Source organism: Trachypithecus francoisi, unplaced genomic scaffold, assembly GCF_009764315.1.
Source record: "Trachypithecus francoisi isolate TF-2019V2 unplaced genomic scaffold, Tfra_2.0 Lachesis_group4, whole genome shotgun sequence".
NCBI classification, from domain to species: domain Eukaryota; kingdom Metazoa; phylum Chordata; class Mammalia; order Primates; family Cercopithecidae; genus Trachypithecus; species Trachypithecus francoisi.
The window spans coordinates 53,385,990-53,410,825 of record NW_022681469.1 but is presented as its reverse complement, the minus strand read 5'-3'; the positions used below and the strand labels follow the sequence as shown (position 1 = coordinate 53,410,825).

Here is a 24,836-nt window from a genome sequence, read left to right as displayed (position 1 = left end):
ACAGTAAATTATTTTAGTTTTTGCAGCCATAATTTCTCTGTTGCAACTAATCAGTGTTGCCACTGTGGCATGAAAATAGCCAAAGGCAATAACTAAATAAATGGGTGTGGCTATGTTCCAATAAAATTATTTACAAAAACAGATGGTGGGCTGGATTTGGCCCATGGCCTGGGGTTTGCCAACTCCTGCTCTATACTCTCCCTACAAAAGTATCCTTTACTGTGTGCTTTCAATGACCTTGTGCTTCCAAAGATGTATACCTTCCAAGGTATACATCAGTCATACCTTGAGGCCCTTCTATCCACAAACCTGTATCATCAGTTGCCTACTTAATACCTGCATTTAGATGTGTCAAAGGCATCTCAAGCCTTACCACAGGAATCATGCTCTTTTCTCTCAAATCTGGTGTCCCACCAGTGTTCTTCCTTAGTAAGAGGCACTGTCATCTACACAGTTGCACAAAGCAGAAAAGAGGAGTCAGCTTTGACACTTGCCCTTCTCTCATCTTCTAATTCTTTGAACTGGAGGAATACTTAAAACAAGTAGGCCTAAAAATGGCATTACTTGAAGCACACAAATTTAACACTTCACTAATAGAGCTAAACTTTATTTCCATGTTTATTACATGTTTATAACTTGATGTTGAGTACATATTAGAATAGACTTAACATACAACTTGGGAGAAAAGCTGACATTCTCCACTGAATGGGTTAAAAAGGAATGTAAAACTACAAATACTTAAGTGTGAGTTCTAAATTATGGCAAACAGAACAATAAATACCCTGCCATTTTTCTTTCTAATTTTCCAAGATAGATTTCATTATAAAAATTGTTTGATAACAATTTAAGAAGGGAAAATAAGGGATACTCATAAAAACCATTTTACTTTAATTATAGGGTACAAATAAGAGTCTTAACACAGAAATCCTACCTCCTATTTAAAATATAAATACTTGATATAATGAATCAAGGGGGATTAATTAATGCCAGTTGAAAATCTAATGACTTAAATCTGTAAATGCCATTTGCTTTTGTCTGGAAGAGTTAGGCTGATTTAAGGGTGACACAGAGCAGAGTTCTACTTGACATTCATGTTAACCGTTTGGTGCTCAGAATGGAGATGGCCAAAAACCAAGTGCTTAGTGACAGAAAGTCAGAATTAATCAGTTCCAAGTGACTAAGAGCCAATAGAATTAATCTCCATCTCCTGATTTATGGTTGTGAACAAATGGATAGCTTTTTTCACTGCAAGTTTCAAAGTTAAACTCTATTCTGAAGCTGCTGAAATTCACAGAACACAGAGAATACTGTCTGTAGTATAATTTCAATGTTTAAATGGTTTAAATACAAAATTATGGGTGATTATCAAAACTATTACTGGTAATGGTTTCTTTTGATTCTTCACACGCCCCTTAGCACATTTTGTGAAGAAATGTGTGTTCTTTTTAATACTCATCATTACTCAAATACATTAAAAAATCATTTAAAAATTATTTTCTATCATAGATTACAGAAGACTTACTAAAAGTGAATAATGCTTATTGTTCTCACTAAATGTTTAAAGAATCATCTGAAAAACATATTCTTTCTAATACCACTTACAAAAAACATTTAATGAAGACAGATAACTCACTTCTAATTAGGTTATTCTAGTGATAAAACATTTTCTCAGGTAACTATTTAAAACATGATTTATGGCTTTTCAATTTTTAAAATTTCACATTTAATGTCATGTTAAAACTTTTCTAAATCCGTCTTCCAGTATCAGATTCTTAAATGAGAAAAAGAGGACAGAAGAGGAAAATTCCTTATCAACTATTTAGCCTCCTCCCTTCCCTAGAAACCAGTATTTCCCTTTAAATGCAAGGCACATTCCTTTTCTTAGAACAGAGATCAGGAAACTTTTTGTGTGATTTTGTGTAAAGGGCAGGTAAATAAACATTTTGGGCTTTATGATTCTCATTTGGCTTCTACTGCATCTGTTTACCTTTGGCTGGAGTAGTGGGAAAGCAGCCATAGACAATCCGCATTTATAAAAAGGAGTCCGAATTTGGCCTTTGGGCCATAGTTGGCCAACCGCTGCCTCAGAAGAACAGAGTTAAATATATAAAAGAATCATTAGAAAGAAACTGGTCTCTAGATGTGATGTCTGATTCAGAATCTAGTAGCTAATCACTCTATAACATTTTGATGTCAAGCACTTTGAATTTAGCCAACTTAAGATTCTTCTATTGAAACAGGTCATGCTTTTCACTGGAGATAATTTATCTTCATTTAAGAATGTGCTTCAGTATTACTTATTGAGGGGATTCAGTTTAAAATTAACAAATGATGTCCATACAATTTAATATCCAATTTAATTTTTAAAAAACTTATTAAAAAATATAACAGAATCAAAACATTTAAGATAAGTACACTCACTACCCACTCCAGTAATTCATTTAAGTCATACCAACTATAGAATATGAAAAATAAATTCAGAAGTGTAATTACTTTAAAATACACTACTTCCACTTTTGTCAGTATTTTACATTTATGTATATATTCTATAGTGGAAGCAGAAATTCTCTCTAAAAACATTATCTCCTTAAAATCTTGAGGTGCATATTAGAGCCACAGGCAATCTCTGACATATAAAATTGCAGTACAGGCCTTTCAAATTTGGCATTTCACTGGTACAATACAACGACCAAGATATATAATAACTGTACAGTGCCTAGACATTCCAGTAAGAACCATTATTTTCTTTAATGTAGAATGATTAATAAGTATTCTACAAGGGGCAGTGAGGTTAGTAATTCTACAGGGTATGTCCTGACATAATTTTCAAATTGTACAATAACACAAACAACTTTGTTAAGGCCATGTTTTATTTGCTGATTAATGGACAAAAGGCAATGTAATTTATTTTCAAGTATTTTCTTGAAAGTCTGTGCTCATAAAAATCATGAAAAGTTGGAAAGACTGTTAAATCACTGAAACTTTAAATATATCTTACACAATCTTGTTTGTACAAAAATACAAGTTAAATATAAACATAAAGCAATCATGGTAATTTTATGCAAATCTGTTTTATGTGATCAGTTATATATAAAAGTTTCTCAGTTCTGTTATTTGTGAAAAGATCAATACCAGATTGAGTGACTACCTATTGGCAAAGGGCCCTAAAAAGCTTACTTTAGCACTGATCTTTTACGTGGTTAAGTGCATTTCCTATTTTGATATCACCTAAACACTGGAAAAAAAAAAAGGGCAGTATGTCCATAAACCAACAAATAATTTGGCTGTAATGTATCGTAAAACACAAAGAAACCCTACACATCTGTACAATAAACATTATGTATTTCATACAGGTGTATGTGTGTGTGCATGCACATACACACACACACACAAAAACACCCAGTCATAAAACAAAGCCTAATGAGGTGCTGCTTCCAGTTCAATATTCAGCTGTGCATTTTTTCTTACTTCATCAAATGAATAGCTTTTTGTCACCTTGCCATTCTTGAAGACAGTATGAAGAAGATCCTGCATACATGGAAATTTCATGATTAGATTACATTATGAAGCAAAATACCTGAATCCTGGTTTGATGAATTAGACCAACCAATCAAATACACAAGAGATGCCAATGGTGTTCAAATTGTGAGATGATTTGATGCATAGAAAATGCTAGTGGACCAAGGTAGTATCTAAAATGGCCAATCACTGAGTTGCCTGGTATGTAGAAATATTTAACTTTTATGAAAAGGAATGACCTCAATACTACATTCTTAAACCAGTTTTCTTAAAGGAAAATCGAGAAACCTAGCTGACCAATCTTTTTTTCTTTTTTTCCTTCAAGTTGAAGGAAGATGCCTGGGTGCCAAGAACTGTGGCTGTCACTGACAATCACTCTGATGGTGCAGGAAAAAAGCCCGGTAAACCTTGCCTTGTTCCTGGCCAACAAACTCAACAGTGATTAAACTTATCAACTGGAAGTTTAATAAATTTGCTAGTCACTAAATTTGGTCTAAAAAACCCACAAAAAGCCCAAAACCAATCCCAAAACAGAAACAAAGAAAAACAGGTATTGCGTTCTTGACTAACACACAGTGACTGGGTTAAAGTTTCTGTTTATACTACAAAAGTTGATGATAAAGGTAATCCACTTCATCTATACAGAGTAGCAAAGACAGATTGAAGAAATTAAATTCCCTTTGGGTCTGGTAAAGCTTATCTGCTTCTGGTTTCTCTCTGAAAAGTCCACAGAAGTAATCTCAATTTTCATCTAGTCTGAAGATTGAGGTGCATATGACATTATCTAGTATTTTTGTCTCGTGTTGCTTCAAACCACAGTGCTTTAGCTGTAGCATTTTCTTTCATAAATTTAAATATAAGGGAATACTAGTTGCTACTCTTAAATTGCCTAGATGATTATAAATTGATTTTCTAGTTTATTCTAGTATCATTCACATACTCTTAAATCAGTGTCTTTTAAAATCACACTTAAGATTTTTACTTTTAGTTTGAAGTGAGTTTACCTCATCTGGGATAAACTAAATCTGCCAAAATCTTAGTAGGTACGAGTAGGAAGTAATAGTACATTCATGTTTAGTATTTTTTCTGATAATATGAATATTCATAAATAGTTCTATCTAAAGTTTTTTTGATCAAGTGGCTTAAAAACCAAAATTTTTTTAACTCGAGTTCACAAATATAAAGGTACTTTTGTATGCTAAAGACCATTAGATCATTTGAATCAGAAAACTTGGTTAAATCAAGGTTTCACCATTTATTATGTAATCCAAATCAAGTCACCTTTTTTTCACATTTAGTATTAAGATAACACAGTTTGCTTTTGGATAAAATATACACAAACTTGCTGTCAATCACTATACTTATGAAATATTTCTCCCTGTGTATACACAGGCCCCATGTTTATGACGTAGAAACTTGTTTTGTATCTTATTTTGGTAGGTCAGGTCAGCAATTGGACATTTTATAATAAAATATAATACTTTGTCTTCCACAAAAACAATAACATAAAAACCTCCTTTCTTATTAATTGGTGAGCCAACCTACTACTGTTGAAAAAAAAACAGCATAGATACATACATGACCATATTCCTCAAGGTCTCCTTTTCCTTCCTCCAGTGTAACAAAATTCCCTGCTGGCGTCCTGTGTAAAGATAATCGGCCCTTTTTGGACCTTTTGTTGGGATCAGCAACTGGGTCCTTGAAGACATTAATCTGAAATCCAAATTAAGAAAGTTAGAGAAATAGAAGACTAATCATCAGAAATATCTAAACACTCCCTTACAAGAAAGCATATACATAATTTACATTTAAGTTTTAAGAACTTAATAGGTGTAACTGAACCAATCCACATCTGGCTTTTAGAAACATTTAACACTTTAACCTGTTTTGAAGGACAGTCATTTGTAATAAAGAAAAAGTATGGGCTGGGCGCGGTGGCTCAAGCCTGTAATCCCAGCACTTTGGGAGGCCGAGACGGGCGGATCACGAGGTCAGATCATCGAGACCATCCTGGCTAACATGATGAAACCCCGTCTCTACTAAAAAAATACAAAAAACTAGCCGGGCGAGGTGGTGGGCGCCTGTAGTCCCAGCTACTCGGGAGGCTGAGGCAGGAGAATGGCGTAAACCCGGGAGGCGGAGCTTGCAGTGAGCTGAGATCGGGCCACTGCACTCCAGCCCGGGCGACTGAGTGAGACTCCGTCTCAAAAAAAAAAAAAAAGAAAAAGAAAAAGTATGACATCTTGGATATCCTTTTTGCCACTGAAGAACACCTAATACTCCATTTGTAGGTAGTCTGTGAGCATTCTAACACGCGACCCTTAAGGTATCTCTTTTTATATTACAAGCTGCCTTTAAACTGACAGTAAGCAAAGCACGTACATGCTGTTGAAGAAAAGCCCAACTATACCAACTATGCCAAAACCACACACACAATCTTTGGAGAGGGAACAAGAATATTACTAAGGTAAAGGCTTTCCTATTTCATAATGTATCCCTCTTTTGGTACTTTTTACTTTTGCCTTGTTATTGTCAGAAGCAAAAGACTTAGAGAACCTGAGGAGAGCAGAGTGTTTCTGCATCAGAAAGGTAGGCAGCAAAGCAACAGAAACAAGAGGCAATGGAACAAGCAGCAATAAATGAGTCAATCCCAGCACTCTCCAAAGAAAGATGAAAGAGTAAAGCAGGGAATCGACTCAGATGTTCTCAATTCTTAGCATCCTCCTGCTTCTGTCCCTTGCTCTATAGAATCTCCAGCTCTCAACACGTTACAAAGAAGCGAGGGGGTGGTTGTTCAGTTGCCTAGCTGTTCTATGGCTACTAGAATATGACTGTGGTATAACAATCCAAACCTCATCTTCTACCTTCCTAGAACAGTTTGGTCAGTCATTATATACTTCCTTGTCTTTAATATATGATGGCTAGGTAAGCTGATGTTCCCAAATATTACTTTTTGATCCAAAGGTATAAACGGAGGCAGTGGGAAATGACTGACCTGTATTATCTCTCATAAATGTTTTTCCTTATTGGTCTTCCTTTTTCCGAATCTGTCTCCTTAGGTCTGTTATTACCTAGTATCTCCCTTCTTCTTGTTTCTGAGTTAAAGTCAGCAATACCCAACAACATATTAACAGTCCAGGGCCACATCAATCTTTGACAATTGCACTCAATAACCACATTCTACCTAGATATATAAGGAAGGTACTAATAACACAGAAGTAATTAAAAGGTGACATACCCCAAGGCCATTAGTTACAACGTAACTACACTTGAAGGAACAATTCAAGAGATCTCTTGTTAACTTCTGTAGCAAAGCTCCACCAGAACCGAAGGAAACATTTTCAATACTCCACTTTTTTTGTTTCATGCCTTCTACAATCTAGAAGATTAAAACAAAACAAAACCAAACAAAACCTTAATTTGGAAAAGAATGGAGATTATTTTCAAAGGACAATACTGATGAAGCATCCAAGAGCTGTTTTATAACACAGTCAATAAACAGATAATTATAGCCTGCATTTTGTTTTTAAAGACCCACCCCACCCCCAAAAAACGGGTATGTGTGGAAGAAGAGGATTTCATTCATAGTTTCTGAATCTGTATTGCTGTCACTGTGGTTCTGGTAGGATTCAGGGAGTGAAGGAAATGAGAGAAAGTGAGAAAAAAATAGCTATAAATATCTAAGACTACTTGAGCCAACTTCTCTCATTCACCTCTTTAAGTTATTGTCCAGATGTCAGCAACAAAAGCAATGGGAGAGCCAATTTACTAGACTCTAGGAATGACTGTAATCATCACAAATAAGTCACAATACACCATATGATTACACGTCATATATAATGGAACACGTAAGAATCAAAAGATATTGGTGGCAGCAGAGTATAAAATACTTCTCCTATATAACAGTTGATATACTGGTAGAGCCATATTATTATGGCTGGTGTACCAGTGCCAGAAACAAAATTATGGACAGATGCTCTGGGTGTTAAGATTTATTACTGTATCATTTTTGGGAGAATGATTAGTTATAAACCAGCTAGACAGACCTGTATGAACAGTTCTAAAAGAGTTCTTTCAAGGGACATACAACTTTAAAGATGTGTTTATTACCAATGTCATTTGTATTTCTTTCACCAAAGTCGAGTTTATTTACCTAGCACTTGCCTTCTTATTTAACATATTCAATCAGTTTGATGATAGAATGTGGCAAGTGAAGTTTGGTAACCATTTATTTCATGAGAATAGTCGAACAGGAAGTAACTGGAAAGGCTGGCACTGTTTTAGCTAAACTTTCAGAAGTTATTAGAAAATCTTAACAGCCTCATGTGTATCAGTTACCACATTCTCACCAAATAGTCTCAATTTGACTTTTTTTTTTTTCAACACTGCAAAGGAAAAAACCCAACAAATCCCAAACAACTTCATTTTTTTAAACAAATCTACATTTAGAGATGCAACTTTCTTTTTAAATGCCAACCATCTAATTTGAATCAAGATGAATCTAGAAGAATCAAGATGAAAACATATAAAACTTATTTAAAAGTGATTCCTTTAGGATGTATACAAATCCAGTCTCATGTCTTTATTGTACCTGAACCTAAAGGTACCCAAGGCCCCTGAATTTAGGTTTTCCTTTAAATTTGTGAACAAAGTGAATTTCAATACAGAAGAAATGCAAAGAGTAGAACAGAAAAGGGGAAGAAAGGGAAACAGGTAGATGGAGGGTAAGGTAAAATATAGAGAAAATAGTTTCTGACCTGTCACCTTATTTTAGATATGCTTCAGAGGCAAAAACAAAATGAGGAAATAACAAAGAAAAGTATCGTCTAATACCATATCACTGTATTTCAGGCTAAGTTTCTTTACCAAAAGTTTTAAAATTTAGATAATTTGGAGTTAAAGTGAATTCTGAGTCTGGGAAGAAAAACATTTAATACATGTGAGACTTGAAAGAAAGCTTCCTCTTGCCAACTCTGAGAATGCGATACTATGTTAACGTTTTAATAAATCACTCGAATAGAGGTTTCAATGATACCCAAGAAGACTGAATCCATAACTGAAACACAATAGAAAAAGAAGATAGACACTCTGTATTTTGTCCAACACGAGAGATTTTTATTTTCCTAAATAAGCAGTTTCATTTTGGTACACAGTACAAAGTGAAAACCTAGAGCAGGGTTACACTGTAAACCTCATGGGATGTCACAGGGGTGACAGGCTGGGTAGCAAAGTCCAAGAGTGAGGCTGACAGTCAAAGAAGAAAGTAATTGTTCCAAATAAAGCAGATTTTTCATTTTATCAAAACTACAGCATCTAATTTAGTGTATGTACAGAGCAAAACTGAGTTCTTTTTCCTGCTTCTAAGAACATATTTTTCATACCAGTGTAAAGAAATTACAAGTACAGATGTTCCCAAACATACAATGGTTCAACTTAACAATGGTGCAAAAGTGATTTGCATTCAGTGGAACATCAATAAATTACTTGAGATATTCAACACTTTACTATAAAACAGGTTTTGTGTTAGATGACTGCTCAACTGTAAGCTAGTAAGTGTTCTGAGCACCTGTAGGGTAAGCGAGGCTTAACTACGAGGTCTGGTAGGTTAGGAATAATAAATGCATTTTCCACTTAATATTTTCAACCTAAAAAAGGGTTTATTGAGATGCAACCCCATGCTAACTTGAGAGGAACATCTGTATTATCCTTTAGGTACACCTATAGGCCCAGCTTTTTTTTTTCTTTTAAAGACATTTTTCTGGCCAGGTGCGGTGGCTCATGCCTGTAATCCCAGCACTTTGGGAGACTGAGACGGGCAGATCACCTGAGGTCAGCAGTTCGAGACCAGCCTGGCTAACATGGTGAAACCCCTTTTCTACTAAAAATACAAAAAATTATGGGCGTGGTGGCACACGCCTGTAGTCCTAGCCACCCGAGAAGCAGAGGTTGCAGTGAGCCGAGATCGTGCCATTGCACTCCAGCTTGGGCAACAAGAGTGAACTACGTCTCGACCTGAGGCAGGAGAATGGCATAAACCCGGGAGGCAGAGCTTGCAGTGAGCTGAGATCCGGCCACTGCACTCCAGCCTGGGCGACAGAGCGAGACTCCTCTCAAAAAAAAAAAAAAAACATTTTTCCTTCCTGAGTACATCTGCATTAACACAAAACGATTCAATGCCCTATTTGTTCTGTTTAGGTTTCACTAATGCCAAAGAGTATTTATCTCAATATTTAATTTTTGTTTATGTAGTTTTTATTCATGTACAGTTTTGGGCTGATTCTCAACTACAAAGATGCTCATACAGGCTGGGAATGGTGGCTCACGCCTGTAATCTCAGCACTTTCGGGGGCTTGAGTCAAGGAGATTTTGAGGCCAGCCTGGGAAACAGCGAGACCCCCATCTCTACAAAACATAGTACTTCTCACTCCCAAATCAATCTTTGGAAAACTATAATTAGGTACTGACCTTACTCTACCACCACCAAACTCTTTCAAACAGAAAAAAACCTGTGTTTCATAGCTGTAGATACCATCTGAGATTGGTATACATCAAAATGTCAGTGGTTTCTGAATGTAGACGGCCTATATTATGTTAGTGATATTCTACAGAGTATTTTAGATGTTATGATGAAATTATGGCTCTTAAGAACCTTATTTAGTAAACAAGAGGCAAAAATTTTAAGACAATACAGACATACTTTGAAAATACTGTGGGCTTGCTTCCAGACCACTGCAATAAGGCAAGTCAGGGGAATGTTTTGGTTTCCTCCTGCATATAAAAGTTATGTTTACACTACATTGTAGTCTATTAAGTGTGCAATAGCATTATGTCTTAAAAATACTTTATTGCTAAATAATGCTAATGGTCACTTGAGCCTGAGTCATCATTTTGTTGGTGGAGGCCCTTGCACTGTTGATGGCTGCTGACTGATTAGGGTTGCTGAAGGTTGGAGTGGCTGTGGCAATGTCTTAAAATGACAACAATGAAGTCTGTTGCATCAATTGACTCTTCCGATTACAAAAGATTTATCTGTAGCATGCAATGCTGTTTGGTATAATAGCATTCACCCACACAAGAACTTCTTTCAAAATTGGAGTGCATCCTCTCAAATCTTGCTTTGGTTTTATCAACCAATTTTATTGATATTCAAAGTCCTTTGTTGTCATTTCAACGATGTTATAGCATCTCTGCTAGAAGTAGATTTCACCTCAAGAAATCACTTTCTTTCTCCATCCATATGAAGCAAATCCTTATCTGTTCAAATGTAATCATAAGACTGCAGCAATTCAGTCATACCTTCAGGGTCCACTTCTAATTCTAGTTATCTAGCTATTTCTACCACATTTGTAGTTACTTCCTCCACTGAAGTCTTGAAGTCAAATCAAGACTCAGTTATCCGTGAGGGTTAGAATCAATTTCTTCCAAATTCCTGTTAATGCTGACATTTTAACATCCTCCCATGAAGCATAATGTTCTTAAATGGCATCTAGAATGGTGCTTTTCAGCTATACACTTAAGAATATATTTCTTCTTTTTTCTTTTTTTTCTGAGATGGAGTTTCGCTCTGTTGCCCAGGCTGGAGTGCAGTGGCATGATCTTGGTACACTGCAGCCTTCGCCTCCCAGGTTCAGGCAATTCTCTTGCCTCAGCCTCCTGAGTAGCTGGAATTACAGGCACGCATCGCCCCGCCTGGCTAATTTTTGTATTTTTAGTAGAGACGGGGTTTCACTGTGTTGGTCAGGAATGGTTTTGATCTCCAGACCTCCTGATCTGCCCACCTCGGCCTCCCAAAGTGTTGGGATTACAGGCGTGAGCCACCACACCCGGCCAAGAATATATGTCCTAAATAATAACATTTGAAATTACTCTTTGACGGATAGGCTGTCGAATGGATGTTGTGTTAGCAGGCATGAAAAACAACATTAACCTCTTTGTACATCTCCATCAGATCTTAGATGCCATCTGCAATAATATTTTGAAAGCAATCTTTTTTTTTTTTTTTTTTTTTTCCTGAGCAGTGGGTCCAAACAGTGGGCTTAAAATATTCAGTACACTATGATGTAAACAGACATGCTGTCATCCAGGCTTTGTTGTTCCATTTATAAAGCACAGGCAGGGTAGAATCAGCAAATTCTAAGGGTCCTAGGATTTTCAGAATGATAAATGAGTACTGTCTTCCACTTAAAGTGACCAGCTGCATTATCCACTAATAAGAGTTAGCGTGTCCTTTCATAACTAGAGAGGAAGAGTCAACGCCTGCTTTGAAAGTCCTAGATGGCACCTTCTTCCAATGGAAGGCTGTTTCCTCTACATTGACAATCTGTTGTTTAGTGTAGCCACCTGCATCAATGATTTTAGCTAGATCTTCTGGGTAACTTGCAGCAGCTTCTACATCAGCACTTGCTGCTTCATTCTGCACTCATGTTACAGAGATGGCTTCTTTCCCTAAATCACAGGAACCAACCTCTGCTAGCTTCCAATTTTCTTCTGCAGCTTCATCACCTCTCTTAGCCTTCACAGAATTGAAACAAGGGCCTTGCTCTGCATTAGGCTTTGACCTAAAGAAATGTTGTGGCTGGTTTGATCTTCTATTCAGACCACTCAAACTTTCTCCCTGTCAGCAATAAAGCTGTTTCACTTTCTTATTCATATGTTTAGTGGAGTAGCACTTCCATTTTTCTTCAAGAACTTTTCCTTTGCATACAAAACTTGGCTTACCATTTGCCTTAAGAGGCCTATTCTAGCTTTCAACATGCCTTCCTCACTAAACTTAGTCATTTCTAGGTTTTGATTTAAAATGAGAGGGATGTAACTTTTCCATTCACTTGAACACTCAGAGGCCATTGTGGGGTTATTAATTGACCTAATGTAAATACTGTTGTGTCTCAGGGCATAGGCAGACTTGAAGTGAGCAGAGAGAGACAGGGATGGTAACTGGTGAAGGAGTCACAACACACACCGTATTTATCAATTAAGTTCACTGTCTTTTCTGGGTGTGCTGTGGTGCCCTAGAACAATTACAGTAGTAACATCAAAGATCACTAATCACAGATCACCATAACAGATATAATGACAAAGTCTGAAATATTGTGAGAATTTACCAGTAAGTGTCACACAGACACGAAGTGAACACGTTGGAAAAATAGCTCCTACAGACTTGCTCAACACAGAGTTGCCACAACCTTCAATTCGTAAAAAATGCAACGTTTGCAAAGCACAATAAAATGAGGTATGCCTGCATAACACTTACACTATTTGGCTAAAACTAATAGTGATGACAGTCAATACTTAATTTCGAAGAGGTGACAGCTATTCTATAATTTCTGAAAAAGCACCCATTAGTATGAGTTTTACAGATTTGTGAAGCTCCGGTCTATGAAAACTCACACCTATGCCAGCAGAGTCAAGGTTTGGTTTTATATTCCAAGGAATATTTCTTGACTGACATTTTCTTGTTTCACAGTGATACTTCTTTAGATTCATCATTCAGGGTGGCCAATGACAACTGGAAGAGTAAGTATGGCTTGGCTGGCACTTCTGTATTTTAAACTATTATTTCTAAACTTTAAGCAATGCACAGAGATTTATACCAACATAAACACAAAGACTTAAAATTGTATTTATATTGTGCTCTTTATCCAACAAAATAAACAAGCTTAATTATAAGAATTGCCTTATTGAAACTTAATACAAAACACATACCTCTTGTAAGGTATTGATATCTACTCCATCCCCTTGAATAACTCTAAGATAAGGTGGCAGCAACTTGTAGCCCTTTGAGTTCTCAGTAACAGGAAACTTCTTACCTAAAATCTCTAAAACCTATATGGAAAAATATACATGCAACATAAATAACTAAAGCTGAAAACAAGTATAAGAGCTTTTCAAAGTTAAATGATTTTGCTTTGATAATTAAGAATATAAAAAGTAACACTATTTAAAACATTTTATAACACTATGTATATGCCTTCTAAAATTTGGTCCAAACCCTTTAAAGTACATTAAAAACAAGCATGTTATTTCCTGTGAAGTGAATTCACATCATAAAGTGGCTCAAAACAAGTTTTTCCCCTTAGACCTTTCAAATTATACGGATTCAAGAAAAAAAAAATCCTTAATATTAGATTAAGTACATTTAAAATAAATATATAAAGCATTATTTAACAAACTCATGATTATACTTTTGATTTGGATTTATTCTGCTTGTGCCCAATGACTTTGGTTTTTGTCTAATGTAACTCCAACATGAATCCAGTTCAATCACAAAGTTCAGAGAAACTGCGATAGGTAGACACAGCATCTAGAACCCATAGTCTCTAAGTTCTCCTTTGCTCTTAAAGCCAAATTGCACAATTCGCAAACCATCTTACTAACTACTAAAAGTTTTGTACACCAATTTAAAATTTCTCAGAAAGCTTGGTCAGATAAACAAAAGAGTAAATACTGACATTCTCTTCCCACAACAATCATTTCCTTTTCCTAAATAAACTGATTAAAGATTCTAACAATGAGAAAATTCCAGATTGATGAAATCAGTTTCTTATAACTAGCTGTGTACATTTTTTATGAGGTAACAGTAAAAATATGAAACCTGTCAAGTTTGCTAAAACCAAATATTGCAGGCTGACAAGACTTTCAGATTGGCCTATCATTTAATAGAGTAAGAAAAGACCTCCTTAATTCTGTGTCTCCCTTTCTTAAGGGGTAAGTACTCTATCATTAAAGTATCAAACAGTGTGGTCAAGTAGCAAGGCTGCAGCCGAAAGACCTATGCTGGATATCTGGCTCCTTATCTTCCATGTTGTGTGACCCTGAGCAAGTTACTTTAACCTTTCTAAGCCTCTGTTTTTTCTTCTATAACAGAGACAGTAATATTTATCATTGTGTTTTTTTGTAGAGATTAAATGGCACATCTTAGGTAAAGCACCTAAAATATTTTTCTAGTAGGCATCAAATAAGCCTGCTATTACTTTTTGAAGAAGATAAACTAAGTCCTTGAACATTAACAACAAAAAGCAACATTGCTACATTATGAATCAACAGTATTTCTAAAGAACCTCCACTTGAAGAATATTTTTGAATTATTTTTATTCCACATATCACCCTGTTCCTATTTCTTCTGTGCTAACAACTTCAATGGTCTAGCAGTGACTTATGCTGAAAAAGAAAGAAACTGCAAATAAGTTTGGTGCCCAAATCATAGGATTAAAATGGCAATGCTGTTAATTTTGCAGGTAAGCAGAAAAGAAAATATCTATTCAACTGTCTAACTGACAGTAAAATAATCCATAACTCTTGGTATCCTTCTGTGCTATTACTGTGTGACCTCAGGCAAATTTATTACTCTGTGTGGGCTGCAACTCTAAAACAAAGGGGACGGTCCAGACACCTCTGAAATTGTGTGTAAATGAAAAGTAGTGTTGACGCAACTGGGCTACACAGGCATTCTAATAATCAAGTTACATATGAAAATTTACCTTTAACACAGTGTCAAGAGGGTTTCCAGAATCAGGTCTGATTATTAGTGGTGCCTCTGTACTTCTCGATACAATTAAATGTCTTAGATCCTCACCCCATATTTTCTCACACGCATTATAAATGTCATAGCTATCGCTGACCACAGATACAGGCACTGACGAAAACTGTGTTACAATATGTTCAAAAGCATCTTTTTCATGGTCTTTCCCCCAAGCTGTTATGGTACTAGAAAACAAAATGAAAATACAGATTTACTTAGGCAGACACATGATCTATCCCTGAATCACCTTTAATCACATCTCATGTGTGCTATACCAAACCATCAACATCACAGAGAAGGTGAGTGACTTAGTTTAACGAATACACATCGTAAGGCAAATGAATATCTGGGTCAACCACACCTTACCCAGTTAGTTTTTAACACTATAAGTAGCCTTACTCCTCTTCAACAGTTACGTTTCTAACCTCTTATTTTCAACCAATTATCTGTGTGTATGTATGTGTGTGTGTGTGTTTTTTGTATTCCTGAATCTACTCATTTAAAATCAGTCTAACTAAAAAGCACTTGCTGAGTGCCCTTTATACTATATGTCCAGATGTCAGAATGACTACGTACTCCCATTATTTTGTTAGGCAATGAAAGCACCTGGCTCCCTTCTGTGAATTTTTGAAACTATATACCAATAATAGTACATACATTTTTTTTCTTTCAAAATCTTATACTTAGAGGCAATTATTTATACTATACCATACATACATATAGTCAACTACCTGTTATATATTCAAATGGCTAGTAATAGGGGGTCATACATTTTGTTTGTAGATTATCTACTATGAATTAATATATGCCCAGGGAATAAGAATTCAAATACTTAGTTTAAGTGAAACATAATTAAGATGGAAAATAAAGTATGAGAGTTTCTATTGGATAAGAATGGTTATAGTGATTTTTGCAATGTCCTTAATATCAGTTCTTTTTACAGGATAGATTCATATTTAATATGTAACCACAGATGGGTTTCACTTATTTGAAATGCTTGGGACTGGAAGTATTCTGAATTTCAAATTTTTTCAGATTTTGGAATATGTGCATTATACTTATCAGTTAAGCATCCCCAGTTCTGAAATCTGAAATGCTCCAATGAGCATTTCCTTTGAGCAAAAAGTTTCAGATTTTGGAGCATTTTGGATTCGGGATGCTCAACCTGTGTAAATATTTGTTAATATATAATGTAAATAATTTTAAAAGATCTCCAACAACTTAATAATTTTGAAAATTACCACTGCATTATGCCAAGCAATTGGTCATTCTCCCTAATTTTCTAGTCTGTCTCTAATCTGTTCTCCTCAGGAAATAATAAAAATATAGCACATTCATTTACTATAAAGCCCAAGTAGGTATAAGTTTAACTTATAACTGTTTGAGGAGTCAGACTTTATGTCTGAAATTATCACTTTATACGTGTTTTTTTTTTTTAAAGGACTAGAGTTATAACCTTTTCCCATACTGTCAATGGTATACCTGGGGTAGTGCAGCATGTACATTTCAAGATTGTAAAGACTACTACCCAGAATCCAAAATTGCGAGAGAACCTGTTTATATAAAACTCATTAGTGAACACTTTTCTTAACAGCTACAGAGGCTGCCAGTAGCGATGTCGATTCTCTACTTCATGCATCTGTAGGCTAAATGAAAATTAAGATATGACTGAAGAGAAGCTCCTCTTCATATCCAGATCTGCAACCTTCCTCTTTAAAAAGGAGAGAATTAAGATCAATGAATACCAATACTGGAGAACTTTACAATGTATGAAGTAACTCCTACAGTTAAAGGGTCATTGCTTATAATGTTGTATCAATAAGTCATCTAACAATCTAGTTGTATCATGTCTAGCAATTTTCCTGATGCTTTCTTTCTCTTGACTTCAATGACATCTCCCATGTTTCACCTTTTTTCCCCCTATTTCTATGGTTCCCTTTTCAGTCTTCCCCAGATGCTGTGCTCTCCTTCTTCAATCTAACATGTCAAATGGCAATATTTCTCATGGTTCTGACTGAGGCACTTGTCTTCTGTAACATCTTGTGTGGAACACTCAAAAGCTTAAAAAAAAAAAAAAAAAAAGTCCCTGCATGAGGGTTTCCAGTATGTGTATCTTAGCCTCTGCTTTTCTTCCGGGCTTTGGATCTACTTTGTTGGATGGGATCTACTTTGTTAGATGGAAAGTTGAATATCTTCATCTCAGCGTCCCACAGACGCTTGCTCTGGCACCCTCTGTCTAGTCCAATCATAACCTCTAGTAGTCTACTACAGTATTTGATATATGAAGATCATAAATAATCATCAATGAATTCTACCAATGCCATAAATCCTAATTTCAAGCACCAAATTAAATTCGATAACTTTCCAAAGTTTCAGAAAAAAAGCTTCTGTAATTAAATATTTCTAGGTGCAGATTCGTCTATTAAGATACATATGATAATGGTACACCTCTAAATTTATAGAGTTCTCTATTTTAAAGTTATTTTAGATGTTAGCTCATTTATCATCAACGACCTTGTCATGCTGGAGATGTAAAACTTTAGCTCCTCCTTTTGTTTGGTTGGATGGAGGAAATGAAGAACAGAGAGATAAATGACTTGAGAGAGATAAGTGACTTGCCCAAGGCCACCCACTATGTCAGCCGGAAGGTAACCCAGATTTCCCAACTTTCAGTCTAGTCCTCTTTTTTCTATACTATGCTGTTGTTTAAAAGACATTCTATTAAGAACATGTGAAGCATCTGTATACATTAAGGAGTCAAATTTTACAAATGCAATGAATATGAGACCATAAAAATAAAATGGATTTTTATCCCACGCCCACATACAGTGTCCTTTTCATTTTGACAAGAAAGTCTTGAAGAAGATAGCCCTAAAGAAGATATTATCTTTGTTCTCCTTATCATGATGTTACTACTTTGAAATAACCATCAATGAAGAGTCTAATATGTGCGTACTACATTAGATTTTTTAAAAGATGTATATACATCTAAGGTCAAACTAAAAATAACTCTTAGAACTTTTTGACACTCTTATTTTCCCAGTTTCCTAGTCTTGAAAGTTGTTTGCAAAAGGCTCAATAAGGCCTTACTAACACAATGCTCATAAACGTCAGCTGAATCTATTTTCTACTGAGTCCCAACTCAAATCACCAACTAAATCACTAACTTTGAGCAATTTTATCTCCCAAGCCATTGCTCATGTTTACCTATTTCTTTCCATTTATTTAGTACCTTAGTCTGGGCTTCATCACTTTAAGACTGTTGGAATAGCTTCCTATAAAGACTACCTTCTGGTTTTTCCTTTTTTCAATCCATAGGATAGATTCCTGCTATAAAAAAGTCCCAAAGATATTTATCTCATAACATCACGTCTTTGCTCAAATATCAGTGTCTGCTTCCATTTGAAAATGCCTAATTTAGAATAACCTAGCACGACGTGCACACAGTTAACATTCCATGCCAAAATATGAGGGCCCTTTCTAACCTGAACCTGTCTTCTCGGTCTCCCCTATGCTCCCTACAAAATCTGTGTTTCAGTCCTTATTCTCTAAACACATTCACTCTCTTCTTATTCTTGCCCTTTCACCACAATGCTTGACACAAGATAAGCATGCAATAAATATTTACTCAGAGAATGAGTAAGTGCCCAATGCTGGCTATTAAATTTTACCAATCCTTCAAGAAGTGAAGATTTTGCGTATTTCTATAAAAGCTTTCTTCATCCTAATGAAATATAATCCTTCCTTTCCTATAGGAATATGATTCTTTGTCTCCCTCCCTTGCAACACTACAGCATTTTAATTGTACCTTCTTTCAAGGAGTTAACCAACTGAGCAGACTATTACTAGTGTATTATTTTCATCCTGAGGATAGGGTCAGTTTTTTAAAAATATCCTTCTATCCCTTGTTGCATCCAGTAGACTGCCTTGCATGAACACCAGCCAACTAATACGCCTCAAATAGTAGTACCAATAAAGCTTAGCCTGATTCTAAACTCACTGCTGGTTTTAGCACTCTGCAATTTTAAGTATTAGCAGAACTTAAATACTCCCTAATGATTATAGTAAATAATTTTGTTATAAAAACCAGTGATAAGGTTTGACAAACATTTTAAAAACCTGATTTACTTTTAATAAAGTTAGCTGCAGGACCAGAGCAGCTGCAGTTTAGATTATAATTTCTGTCTTGGGTAACTGGAGATGGTTTAGTGAGAGCAGACAAGGAAGCGTAAAAAGAATCTCAACACCCTTTCTTTCCTCAATAGGTCCTGCTTTCTCATCTACAACTGAAGATACTGTACAGATGACAATTTCTAGGGCAAATATAGATAAGGTCATTTAGGAGGACATGGAAAAAGCAAAAAGTGGCTGGTACTTACAGTGAGTGCTTCTAAATTTAATGAATAAAATCTATCTACATATGACAATACAGTCACTGAAAAAAATTCCTTAAAACTTCTATGGCAATATAAGTGTTGGAAAAAAGCTCTTATACTGCTTCTTCTAGGATGGATAAAATTTCTCTACCTCTCTAAGACTGTTTACACTTCTGTATAAATACTGAGTTTGGGTTGCTCAAGTTCATGAAGATTTATTGTAGGTACCTGGCTCTGCAGTTAAGTAAAATGTCACTGAGTTACACATACAAGAGTGAAAACATTAGTAGTTTTAGAAAACAATTTTTTACCTGTGTTCTGCTGCTGGAACAGAATAGCCTGGAACAGGATCTTTCGTTCCATAATATTTTTTAATTAGAGCAATTCCTGCTACTGTATCTGTTCCTTTGAAGTTAACCAAATGAGCAGATGCTCCTATGCCAGCAGTCTGGAGAATCAATCATAAACCAAAATCCAAAAAAGAAAAAGAAAAACCCACATTAATAATAAGACCAGGATGCAGTCAACCACATTTAAGGTATATAGCATAGCTCCCATGAGAATCGTCTTTATTCTTAGGAAAGTATTTATCAGAGATAACAGTTCCTAATGACAAAGATTCAGTTTTTCCTAAATATTTAAAAAATCAACTATTATCTCCTCAAAGAGACCTAGTTAACAGTGTCCCACCCCCACTTTTCATCACTCTCTCTTCCCTCACCCTGCCTTGAGCTTCTTTATGGCATTATTTCACATCTGATATATTTATTATGCCTGTTTCTGTCTATCCATCTGTCCATCCATCTAATATATAAAGGACAGGGACATCTGTTGACGGACATATCCCATGTACCCTGAACATAGCAGTAGGTACTAAATACATATCTGTTGGTTGCACCTTTGGAATTTCAAAATGTGGCCTACTTAGAACCAAGATCAATCTCAGTAACATCCTCAAAAGTTTATAGTGGTACTCTAACCAACAATCCACACTACATTAAATGAGGTTGGTTTCAGTTACTTACCTCTTGGGAAGAGACTCCTCTGTAGCCAAAATCATGTAACTTGTATTCCAGACCATCTAAGTTACCAGAAGTTTCTAACAAATATTTGGCCAATATTTTCTTCTGCTCTCTAGAATTTGTGGCCACTGTGATTGGATACCAGGACTGAACAAGAATAGTCTGTAGTAACAAAATTAACCACAAATATTAAGACATAAAATACTGCATTCTTTCTGAGGAAAATCCTAGCTTTTTTTTTTTTTTTTTTGGAGGTATGTCCTGAACTTCCATACTATTAACTAGACACACAACTGCACAGTAGGATGCCTGCTGTGTGCATTCCCGATATAGTACATAGCTCAGCTCTCAAATCAGCAACAAAGAAGGTAAGCACACCAGGCCCACATAGCAGAGAACTTCACATTACCAAGTTTCTATACAAAGCTCCAAAGAAGCAAATAATATTTTGAAAGACTATGTGATAAAAGGAAAATTTTTTTAAAAGTTTCATTCTGTCATGGATCAACAGTTTATAAAGTACACTGAAACTTGGATGTTGAGGCAATGTCAAATTGCCCCAAGTTTCTAAATGCTTACTCTTCATTTCTGTACTTAATGCGGACTTGGATCAAACAGGGCATGGACCAGCATTGGTCCGTGGACTGCATTTTGATTAGTATTAGTCTAAAGAAGTTGTTCATTTACTCCTCGAGGTAGTCTCAGATCTAATTTTCCCTTGGATTCAATATGACAACTAAATCATATACTTGAGGCACTTTAGCTTACTACTAGAAAATTCTATTTACTGAGTTATGCTTTATGTGCTTAGCTTTTATAAGTATTTGATAAAATACTTATGTAAGTTACAGGAAACACTTCTGCATATGTTGTATAATCAAGGTCACTGTCTACTTTGTAATTCAGTGACTATTAAGTTCCCAAATGAGAAAAATGAAAGAATTGCTGGGTTCCTACTTTCTGATAAGAACAGTTCCTTGATTTCCCCTTTTTTCTTGGTTGTCAGGAAGCTCCACAGAAAAGTCTGTCTAATCGCAGCAACCATAATAATTATCATGGGTTAGAAATTCACTTCTTCATTCTAAGATCATAATTTTCCATTTTCATTTTATAAACCAGATAGTATGTCATTAGAAGCAGCTTCAAATCTGTTTGAAAAAGAGCTGCTAAGATGTCTGTGCTGAACCAAAAAGATATTTATTAACTAAATTTTACAAAGCAAGTTTTTACTCAATACCAGCTAAGTGATACATAAATAAAACAAAAAGAGGCCGGGCGCGGTGGCTCAAGCCTGTAATCCCAGCACTTTGGGAGGCTGAGACGGGCGGATCACGAGGTCAGGAGATCGAGACCATCCTGGCGAACACGGTGAAACCCCGTCTCTACTAAAAATACAAAAAACTAGCCGGGCGAGGTGGTGGGCGCCTGTAGTCCCAGCTACTCGGGAGGCTGAGGCAGGAGAATGGCGTAAACCCGGGAGGCGGAGCTTGCAGTGAGCTGAGATCCGGCCACTGCACTCCAGCCTGGGCGACAGAGCAAGACTCCGTCTCAAAAAAAAAAAAAAAAAACAAAAAGATTAACCTTGAACTTGCCAATCTAGTCATCTTTTTTAAAAACCCTGTAGCATTAGACTCCTGTGACTGATTAAATATGGCCTTTGCAGCTCTTCTCATCAAGAGATGGAATCTACTTTCTTATCTCTTGATTCTGTGCTGCCCTTATGATTGGCTTTTGACGAACAGAATGTGGAGAAAGTCATGTGTGACTCCCAAGTCCCAGTTTCAAGATGTTTTGCAGCTTCTACTCTCATTCTCTTAGAACCCCAAGACTACCATGCTCTGAAGAAGCCTCTTATGGAGTGAGACCTGGTAGTCCCAGCTATCTGAGCTGAGGCCCCAGACACGGGAATGAGGCCATTAGACTGTCCAGCCCTGGCTGAACCCTTAGCTAAATGCACACGCGTAAGTCTAAGCAAGACCAACAGACGACCATCCAGTCAACCACAGAATCAGGAGAAATAACAGTTGTTTTAAGCCATTAAGTTTTGGGGTAGTTTGTTACACAATAGAAAATTGGTGTAATTCTTAAACTCTATAACCAATCACCTCCAACATCTGACCATTCTGCTTCTGAAATTACTCTTTCAATTCCACTGCCAAGGCCCGTGATTATCCTACCTTTAATCTTTAGCCTCTCTAATTATTCCTCATATTGCCACTGGTTATCATTCTAAAACAAGTTTTTTGTTTTTTTTTCTTCAGGTTGCATCTTTCCTTAAAAGTCTTTAACAGTCATCTACTGTCCATGGGGCGGGGGTGGAGCTGATTCATACAGAATTTGAGAATCTTCCAGAATCTTGCCTTGTTTACCATCTAAAGGTTTATCTCCTACATTTTTCACTTTTATGCTGCAGTCCCCATAGGATTATTTGTCATTCTAAGAACACTGTGCCTTCTCCTTATTAAAAGCTTATTTTCCATTTCATGATTCCTTTAGACAGAATTACCTATTTTCTGCTGCCAACTTGCACTAATTCTTAATGATATTAGTGGTTAGTTCAGAATGAATCGTCACCTCTCCCTCAAAGGCCCTTTAAGTGAGACATCTTACTCTAACTTCTGTGCCCAGCATTTTTTTGGGTACACAGCTGGTACTTAATCAATATTCACTTGTTGAATTTAAGTCAATCAGCTCTTACATTTAATTCAACTCAAATACTGATATTATCTAGGAGTATGAGAAAGATATAAAACATAATGTGAAAAACTCTAGTTGAGTTATAAAGGTAGAAGATTGACCTTACCCCTCGAAAAATGCCAGGGAAGGAGAGAAATAACTATGAGACACAGTGATCCTTCACATCACCGTTTCCTTTCCATAGTCCAACAAAATCAGCTTAAATTATACTCTTAATAAAATCACTCCCCTTTTAAAAAGATCACTGTAGGTGTAAGCAAGGGAAAAAAAGGCAAGTTAGTTTGGGTTAATCCAAGGTCTAATAAAGTAGGCCTTGTTGGAAACTTCCAAAATAGCAATTTGCCCACACAAATCAAAATTATTAGTTGAAACTAAGACTAAAGGAAGTAAACCTGTAAATTTCCTTCCAGAAGTGTTTATTACAATGCTACCATGCAGGATGCAGGATAAAGGCTTTAAAGAATGAGAAATGGGATAGTACAGCAGAAAGGGCACTGCACCTACTCTATTCACTAGTCCATCTCTCAGGACTCAATTTCCCCATCTGTGAAATGACATTTGGTCAGTATAATCGTTTTTAAAATCAACTTTCCTTTTCTTAATAGTAGAAAGGTCTTGTTTTGCTTTTTGGTGGAAGAAAGGGATAAGTTTAGCCCACTATGCTGGTTCCTCAGCCCCCTTGTAAGCCTGAGACACCTCTGCAGAACTCCTAGATGCTCTTAAAATTATGAAATGTGAGAGGACTAAGGTTTCTTCTGGCACCAATATTGAAATAAAGCAACTCAATTGCAGTATTTTAGAATTCTGTGTGCTACTAACAGGTGAATAACAATCAATAGTTATTAATAACTGAAAATACAGTGGGAAAGAAAACTGAAAGAAATACTATTTAGTCCTTTTACTGAAAATGTTTTAAATCAAGATCTGTTTAAAGAATATTTTCAAATTTGTAAATAACAAGTTTGTTGGTGATAGGAACAGATTTCAAATACAAGGTGGTAAACTTAAGGTTGGGGATTGATAAGAGTAGGATGAATTTCCTCTGTCCCCACAAGAGATGCAAAATATCTATGAAGAAGTCTATTCTGGAGATCTGATATGCAGAATAAACACATTTAAAAAAATAGGATCTGTCAGAAACTACAATAAGGGATAGACAGTATCAGACTGTAAGTTTTTATGCTTCAGCTATAAATGCCTATTTAGGACGGAAATAACTTAATATATATTAGTACAAAAAAGGTAAACTCAATATAAATTGTTTCAGGTTATAAGTAAATAAAAGCAAGGGTCTATGTACTTCTAAAAAAACAGTATTGAACAGTCCCATATTAGATTTATGTTTAATAACTTTTAAAAATATTTATATATTTGGTAAACTGCTTTAAAATAATTGATTTTTTTTTTTTTTTTTTTTTTTTACTTTATGGTTTCCTAGTCAGATACACCAAAAATAAGTTTTGTATTAAAAATTTATTTAAATGTTTTAAAAATTTTATTTTAAAAAATGTACTTTTAAGGCCAAAGAAAACTGCACAAGGAAGCAAGGTGAAATGGTATCTAATTCTCTACTTTCCTAAAGCAGATATTTATGGAAGTTTAATTAGACATAAGGAAGAGTACTTACTGACTAAATCCCCAGTCAGACAACTAAAAAGAACAATATGAAAAAGGTTAATCCATAGATGACAAATTTTCTAAGTT

General features: G+C 35.7%; 1 protein-coding gene across 1 annotated transcript in view; it reads right to left on the bottom strand.

The window, feature by feature from the left end:
• Positions 1–591: 591 nt before the first annotated feature.
• The window catches only part of NAMPT (nicotinamide phosphoribosyltransferase), a 38,017-nt gene continuing 13,772 nt past the window's right edge, over positions 592–24,836 (bottom strand). Inside the window, exons 5-11 of the mRNA XM_033194871.1 lie at positions 20,439–20,597; positions 19,725–19,861; positions 14,997–15,222; positions 13,222–13,341; positions 6,758–6,898; positions 5,098–5,232; positions 592–3,528 (exon numbers count right to left, since the gene is read on the bottom strand). Of these exons, the coding sequence (XP_033050762.1) occupies positions 3,418–3,528; positions 5,098–5,232; positions 6,758–6,898; positions 13,222–13,341; positions 14,997–15,222; positions 19,725–19,861; positions 20,439–20,597 (1,029 nt within the window). The 3' untranslated portion in view covers positions 592–3,417. The remainder of the gene's footprint in view (positions 3,529–5,097; positions 5,233–6,757; positions 6,899–13,221; positions 13,342–14,996; positions 15,223–19,724; positions 19,862–20,438; positions 20,598–24,836) is intronic.